Raw genomic sequence first — 8,144 nt, 5'->3', positions numbered from 1 at the left:
TTAAGACGGGGCTGAATTGAGACTTATGAACAAAACTCAGCTTGTTCTGGAAATAGAGTTTACTTATTGAATGCTCATTGTGACAGGAAAAGTATCTTAAGCACAGAAACCAGTCAGTACTTCTGCCTTGAAGAACACTGTAATCAACACCAGATTACATCTTATTGCCTGGGTAAGATGAAAGCAAACTGAAATAAGAATTACACGGAAAGGGGTCGATAACAAACAAAGGCTTCCAGCGCTATGACTGAGGCAGCAATGGGAGAAATGAATTATTTGCTACAGGTCACTTGTAGTAGCTCTCTCAAGAAGGCTCTCTGAATACTCCACTTGTTTAGGAGAAACCCAACAGTAGCAGAGATGCGCCATCAAGGTAAAATAAAAAATCTGGCTTGGCCTCCTTGCCATACATTTCAGGGTTGGTTTGTATTGTTTTGTGGTTTGCTTGTTTGTTTTTTAACCTACATAACACCAGAAGTTACTGCTTTAAAATATCTGTTACAAGTTTCCCAGAGCTGAGTTCAGGTCTACAGATCATCCACAAGACCTCAAATGTGCACCTTCTTGAATGTTTGCTATTCAGCAAAGGGCACGCAGGTTTCAGCAGTGTAAGCTGGTGTTCTGCATGCATCCAAGAACATACACTTGAGAAATATATCACCGCATCCAAAGAAAAGCCAAATGATGGGCTCCACAATAGCAAAACACAAAACTATGTAACAGGGATGCTACCTGCTGACCAACAGCTCGCAAACTGTTCCCAAGGCCTCAACTTGGCAGAGCTGTCAGCTTCACAGAACATCCAAACTGAAATTCTTTTGAATTATTTTACCATCAAACTCAACTGGAAGATAGAAAGGAATAACAATGGAGCAACAGTTACAGCCAGGCAGAGCAGCTGAACTCCAGCTGAAGGTTAAATTCAGTCAATACTGCTAACTCTATTTGCTCTTCCCCCTTTCGGTTTTACTTTCTCCATCATAACTGTCTCCAGCACTAATCATTTTTGAATATTAGGTGCTTATAATTAGACTCGAGTCAGTTTGCACATGAAAGTTAAATAGCAGTAAACGCAGGCAAGACTGTATAAGTTACAGGCTACCAACAGCAAGAAAACAAAATGAACAGAAATGAATGCGAGCCCACAACCATTTCTGCCATTGGCATCTATGAGAGACCCTTGCCTTTGACTGTGAAAGAATGATCCTCTTTTTCCCCTTTGCCTAAGAAAGGGGTTACTCTGTGAGAGGATGCGAGAGAGGGAAAATGCCTTTGCAAGACTAGCTTATCTGGTTACAATCCTGTTAACTGCCAGGCAAACAATGCAATTCAACAAATAAACCACACTCCAGTAATGTCCTTCAGTTTAACAGAACCCTTCAGTTTAACAGAACAGTGCCTGTGCCTCGTAAAGCCTCAGTCTCACAGTCAGCAGACAACCAGAGATACAGACACACTTCTTTGCTTCCTCTGGGGAATGGGCAGTCCCCACCAAAGGCTCTGAATGCTCATTCTAGGACCATCAGTTACTTTGAATTTCAAACAATAACAGTATTTACATTCCAGCATAAGAAAAAAAAAACAGCTTGAAAATGCAAGTCCTAGAAAAGGAGCTATAGTCGAGAAAGGACAAATTCAGAATGTTCCAGTCTAGAGGAGTAAGGTGTTTAAACTTCTCAGAAACATTCACAGTACATTTGAATAGTCAGTTTTGGTCACTCTTGCAGCCCAAAGCCCAACCCTCAAAACCATCAATTCTGTAACTTTTTTAAGAGAAGCCTTGCCTGACACAGCGATAAACATTACCAGGGTTTTCATTCCAGTTAATTTAACCGTGTGCCTGTGGTTCTGCTGTTCTACTCAGGGGTTTTAAGCATCTGAAGGATTGTCTTTTGTCTTCTCTTAGGCACTGAATGAACATCATTTGAATCACTGGTGTTAACAACACAATTCAAGACTTTTCCACTGCTGGGCGATTTCATTCGGACCCTGGTAGGAGACTGCCAGTTTTCATTGCAAGAACCTTTCCGACCCTTGTGGTGATTTGTTTCACTCTGCTTTTTCGATACTTTTGAGTCCTTTGTCACCTTAGAACTTCCTTTTCTAGAAGAGTCTTTCACAGATTGAGGTGTTTTAGTGCGCAGAAGGTACTCATCTGGAGATCCTTTTTGTCGGTTAAGTAGCCTCTCCTCCTTGTTGAATTCTCTTTGCAGCTGCAGAGCCAGAAGCCTATCCTGCTCCTCTTGCATGTGCCTTTCATGGAGCTCCTGCTCAAAGGCTTTCTGCATTTGCAAATTAAAGTCACTTTTCCACTCCGCTTCCTCCTCCAAAGTTCCTGGAAAAGTTCTTCTCTTCTTGCCAAGCATACCCAAGTCAACATCAACCACTGCTTCAGCCAGTGGTTCTGGAGACTTTCTTTTGGGAGCCTCCTTAGTGTTTGGCAGACTTTCCGGTTTCTTTTCATCTGCATTTCCAGCCATTTTCACGAGATCACCTATTACACTTTCGCCGTCAGACGTGGAATTTACTGCTGGCTGAATACAAGCACTTGTTGCAGCACAGCTTTCAAGGTTTCTGCTTTCTACATGAATTAAACTGTCACTGTCCAACGTTATTCCATCTTCTCCTTTGGATCTGGGAAGAACTGCTCTAGCCCCTTCTCCTTCTGCAGACCCACAAGTTGTATTCAGACAGTTTGGCTCGTGTGTATTTTTTTGCTCGGCAGTTGTGGTCTTCTCCGAAGCTGAAGCATTTAGGAAGTTAATGTACGTCTGCATAAACAAATCCTGACCACTGGAACATTTGGTCACACCGCTCAGCTGTGGGGACAGCGTCGGCATTTCCTCTTGCTCGTCTTGCCCCTCAGTACTGCTGCCTTCATTGTTACTGATCTGAAGAAAAGAGACCTCTAATTAAATGCATTTATTAATAGCTAATGGATGCAAATAAAATGAGAATCTCTTTTATCATAGCTGCACTGCTCACAACTCTGGGATATTAACTTGGATTCTTCTTTAAAAAGAATGAATAAACAGCATTGTTAAATAAGTATTCAGAACACTCTGCAGAAGCACACCTAGAAGACTGGAAAGAACTTTCCACTTATGGGAATCACAAATACTGAGACAGCTCATGAAACAGATATATGGATTGCCCAGTGCTGATAGGTGTTATAGGCAAAGCAGAGAGTAACCTGCAATCACTAATACTGAGACTAGTAACAAAATGACTCTATTACCACATAGCCAGGGTCAGTCCCGCCTCCCTCTGTTGCTCTGGAGAGTGAAGCTGATCGCGACTTGTCCCGATGCTTTGGAGTCAGATACCTTAAAGGAAAGAAAAACAAAACAAAGAAAGGTATACTTCTTATACTTCTTAAAACCTTTTTTCTTTCTTTGCACTGCCAGTTCCTTATATTAATCATGATCTCAGGTTCGTTCTGACAATAACAAGAGGGGTGAAGGTATCTCCACATTATAAGGTGATGTTTCAATATTCAATAGCCTAATTTGCCCAAATTATACAGGAAAGTCAGGCTGCAAGAGTCCAAGGAAGCACACGGAACAGACAGGCACTATAATGAGAAACACATCACTAATGATAAAACAGAAACTCGGCTTTCTTACTTTTGAATGTCTCCAGAGTTGCTTGGTTTGTTCTTCATCTTGCACAAACTAGCTGGGGGTGATTCATGTGACAGGCTGTCTCCTCGCGAAGAGCTGCTGAGCACATGTTCTCCCAAACTCTCATTCTTCAATGACAAAGAAAAACAGCATTACATAAAACCAACCACAACACAAACACGTGATCTACTCCTGTCCTTCTGCTACAGAATTAGTTACTTCTGACCAAGCAATTCCTGAAAACAAATGAAAAAAAAATCATTTTCAACCATCATCGTTTGTTCTTCAGTACACGAGGATGGAGACCTCAACTTCTTCCAAAGCAGCATTTTTAAACCCATGGGGAAAAGGAAGTAGCCAGAAGGAAACCAATGTTTGAAGATGTTTCACAGCACAAAATTCCTACGTTCATTTCAAGTGCCTACTATGCAGGTAGAAATGCTTGGAGGTATTTCACCCTCATGCTGGTTCATCAAAAGTTACCGGTCAGTCTAGGAGCTGAAGTACTGACAGCTGACAGCAGCTTTCAAATACAAGTCAGGCAAATTTAAGTTATTCAGAGGTTTAACTTTTGCTCCAAAAGGTCTAAACTGCTTACACTAAATGAACATTAGAAAATGTGCCCTTTCACGTCAACTCACCAAGCTGTTACTGAGTTGCCATGCCAGCTCCTCGTCTTGTTTAAGCTGCTCCTCCATCTCCTTCCGTCTTTCTTCTGCCAATCTGTGCTCTTCCTCTTCTTCTGCTAGCAGCTTTTGAATGTATTCCTCACTCGCCTTGTTCTCTTCCTGCTCATGTGCTCGCCTTTCTGCCTCCACCTGAGAAGGAATTGTTTTTCAAGGTATGCAGTTGCTACTACAGCACCAAGCTTTGCATCAGAATCTCTTCACTAACACTCCTTCCATGGGAGCAGTTCAAATGAAATCACTCCAGCTGTCTGACTGGACTTCCCACAGAATGTGCTTGATCAGAAAAGTTCACAAAAGTTTCCAGCCCTCAAGCTTCTGAATAAAGAAAACACAGCCTTAAACACAAGTCCATTCTTCAGCCTCGCTTTTGAGTGGTACACTAAGCCTGCAGTACAACAGCCTGACCAATACCTGAAGGTTGCATAAGCTGAAACTGCCACAAGAAAACGCATCCGTAAGCCAGCACACATAGCTGAATAAACAAGCTTTCTTTCAGTTTAAGTCAACTGTGCATCTGAACTGAAGGCTGTCACCTTCCACTGCTGTTAGCTCTTGCTGAAGAGCACACACTTCGTCCTCCCTCTCTTCTTTCCACGTGATATCCAGATCCCAGAAGTAACACCCCAGTGGCAGTTCAGTTTAGCATCATAACCAGGAGGGGAATCCCTTTCTGAGACAGGTTTACTTCTGGCTGTTAAGTTTCACATCTCTGTATGGTTGGTTTTTTTTTTCCCCTTATTCAACATTTCTTACATGTAAAGGCTATAGAAACTTTTTACATACCACTTTGTGACTACGTAACCTTCTTAAAGTCTCTTCAATATAGGATAAAAATGGAATTCATGCATCAGGAATGACCAGCATGTTCTTGTAGCAGCAATGCCCTCTTAAATACCTTCCTCTTCTTGTTAAATAACATTTCAGCTCTTTGTGGGACCAATTAAAATAACTAGATTCAAAGCATTCTGTGCTTTTACATCCATTTTTAGACTTACCTTGCTGACCTCGGCTTCATATTCCTGTCTCAGTTCCCCAGGTTTGCTCAGCTGGTGTTGTGGATGGGGGACAAAAACTAGTGGAGAGGAAGGGGGTAATAAAAAAGAGTGAGCGACAAAGCAAGAGCATGAGAGTCAGCAATAAAACATCTTCACAAAAGATCATTTCCATACCTTGTCACAGGAGCGACTTAAGCCAAGCCTTTGGAACAAGGTAAAATAATACAAAACACAACAGATAAAAGCAGTATGTTATAAAGTAGCAGGAACAGCCAGTATTTTCCAGGTCCTCTATCCAAAGCAAATGCGCATACCGATAAGAACTCCTGCATTTTGCCTCTAGTGACTTCACAGTAAGCAAAAAAAGTGGATCACTAAGGTTTTTCCACTTGACATACGTGACAGGGACGAACAAACCCACAACCACTCTGGTTACAGATCTCACAGCTGCAGTCGGATCAGCAATAGCTGTTTTTACAGCCCTAAAGCAACATCTTGTGCAAAAAGCAGGTACAAATACCCACTCAAACAACCAGACAAAACTACTTACTCTGTACTACAGAAAACAAAAGGCACGGCTGCTGCCTCGCAAATCCCTTTCACAGGACAGCTCTGGCACTGCACATCTGTGCACAGTATCTTCTTTCGCATCATCCAAAGTCCACCTGTATTAAAATCACTTTGGTAAAGCACAGTGACAAGTGACGTATTTTACTTACTTTCCTCTTCCAAATCCTGTCCGTTCATTCTACGCTCACATTCCTTCGGATATTTCTTCTGAATCTTCTCCCAGAGTTCCCAGTTGATAAGAGTATTCCTACGGGCATTATATCGTGCCCAAGAAGAGACTCGACGGCGACAAAAAGGGCAACAAAGACTGGCATTTTCAACTGTCAGCTGGAAACAAGAGTTACAGATGGTGTGGTTGCACGGCAGGGTCACGGGCTCCACAAAGACCTCCATGCAGATCTGGCAGAGGCAGTCATCTAAGGAAAGGGGAGCCTCCGATTTCTTTGACATATTGAAGCTCAGGAATGAGACAAATTAACAGCAGGACCTGGAAGCAGAAAGAAACGTGGGTTTTTGTCGTGTTTTTGCTTTTACACCAGAAAACCGTTTTGTAACTACCTTACAAAAAGCTCCGCGTATTTAAGAAAGCTGGTCACTTTCTGACTTACAGAGGAAGATGAAGGTCTTAACAGAAGTCCCTGCGAAGCAATGTTTATTTTCTCACAGTAACAAGCTAAGGTCGTGCTTGGTGGATGTTATCACAGTTACTGAATCAACTTTCAAATGAGTCCATCTTTTGCTACATGTGCATCCTTCAAAAGTTGATCCTAGCACAGCTCAGCTCCACGCCAAGGTGCAATACAACATTCTCCCTACGGATCAGAGGCTTCTCCTTAGAGAGAAGGATCTTCCGCAGTCCTTGCTTAAGCCAGAAGGCAAAAGTCAAAGTGCTTTTGAAGTCTTACAAACATAAGCAAAGATCTAACCGATGTATTCAGTAACTCAGTGCCTCCCACCATGGCCTGCAAGCCTTCAAACAGCTGGGATCACCCAACCCTTCTGTCACTGATGCTCCTCAAATGGCTTTTCACTTGACCCAGAATGTGGTGCAACAGAAAGTAAGAACAAAAGACCCCCCTGCGGCAAAAGGGCCAAAGATACGATTTTTTAAGCTACAACAATTAAGAAAAAAATAAAGCCAAAAAGGAAACCTCGGGTGGCTGCATAAAGACAAGACGTTTCTGACATAGGGGCCGTGCCAGTTTGACCCCGGATAACCCACAGAAGAAGCTGACACTGAGACAGAGGCATGTGGAGGCGGCTTCTGGTGGTTCTGCTCTTCCTTAATGCAACAAGTCTTTTATTTTTCAGTAGAGAGGCCAGATAACACGGAGACACGCGCTGTACGGCTCTAACAAACCGCCGGCACAGTCCGGATGTACCTCTGCTGGGCCGAGACGTTCCAGCCGGCATACGGGCAGATTACCGCGCACCAAGCGGGGCGAAGGAGGGCCTGCGGGTCCGGGAGAGGGGCGGGGATCCTGACGGGGAGGCTGCGGGCCGGAGGGAGCGAGTGCGGGCTGAGCATCGGCACGTTAACACCTTACCAGAGACAGCGCGGGAAGCGGGCGGCGGCTTTGTGAGCGCAGGAACGGGCCCGCACGGGGCGGGGGCCGCGCAGCGCCGGGTGAAGCCGAGGGCCGGCGGGGCAGCCCGACAGCGGGCCGGCCTGGGGCAGCGGGAGGACGGCTCCGGGGGTCCCAAGTGCGCGGCTCCGCGCAGGGACAGGCCGCGCCGCCCTCAGCCCGCCAAACGGCGCCGCCTCACACGGACCCGCCGCTCTCACCTCCTAGTTCCGGCGCTCGCAGGCCTTCCCTCGCCGCGCTCCGCCCTCACGGCCGCGGGCTGCTCCGCCCCGCGGGAAGGCCGGCCGAGGCGTCGCGCTGCGTGTGGGGGCTGCGGGGTGGCTGCGGAACACGGGAGGAGCCGCTGCATTCCGTGCCGCGCGGCCTGGCGGCTGGGCTGCAGCTCTCGGCTGGGAGCAGCGCTGCGCTGTGTGACTGTGCGGGTGGGGAGCGGCTCTGCACGGCTGCTGTAAGGCCGCCACCCGCACCACGCGGCTTCTCCAGCCGTACTTCAGCAACGGCTGCTCTGCTACCTGATGTCAGCGTGCCCGCTTGGAAGACAGAAAGCCTCGTGATACCAAACTCTAACCTCGGGTGCTCAAAGCGCAGTCTGCGAGCCTTACTAGCAGAATGGAGTCAGAACATCCGTGTTCTTTGTTCCCCATCCCTGCTCTCTGGGATGCGCTATGGCTCTTTACCACG

The 8,144-nt window shown here is 45.7% G+C and overlaps 1 protein-coding gene across 4 annotated transcripts; it reads right to left on the bottom strand.

The window, feature by feature from the left end:
• Positions 1–43: 43 nt before the first annotated feature.
• Positions 44–7,755, bottom strand: RNF168 (ring finger protein 168). 4 transcript variants are annotated; one of them, XM_072344746.1, is made up of 7 exons: positions 7,664–7,755; positions 6,027–6,364; positions 5,308–5,384; positions 4,265–4,441; positions 3,627–3,751; positions 3,239–3,326; positions 44–2,891 (listed from the first exon to the last, which is right to left on the bottom strand). In XM_072344746.1, the coding sequence occupies exons 2-7, from the start codon at positions 6,325–6,327 to the stop codon at positions 1,857–1,859; spliced, it is 1,803 nt and encodes a 600-aa protein (XP_072200847.1). In that variant the 5' UTR covers positions 6,328–6,364; positions 7,664–7,755; the 3' UTR covers positions 44–1,856. The 4 variants fall into 4 exon arrangements, with proteins under 4 accessions (XP_072200847.1, XP_072200846.1, XP_072200848.1 ...); XM_072344745.1 differs by having other exon boundaries at positions 7,260–7,712; XM_072344747.1 differs by having other exon boundaries at positions 7,425–7,712.
• Positions 7,756–8,144: the final 389 nt, after the last annotated feature.

This window comes from Excalfactoria chinensis, chromosome 9, assembly GCF_039878825.1.
Source record: "Excalfactoria chinensis isolate bCotChi1 chromosome 9, bCotChi1.hap2, whole genome shotgun sequence".
Classification (NCBI taxonomy): Eukaryota; Metazoa; Chordata; class Aves; order Galliformes; family Phasianidae; genus Excalfactoria; species Excalfactoria chinensis.
The sequence above is the reverse complement of the archived record's forward strand: the minus strand, read 5'-3'. Positions and strand labels throughout refer to the sequence as shown.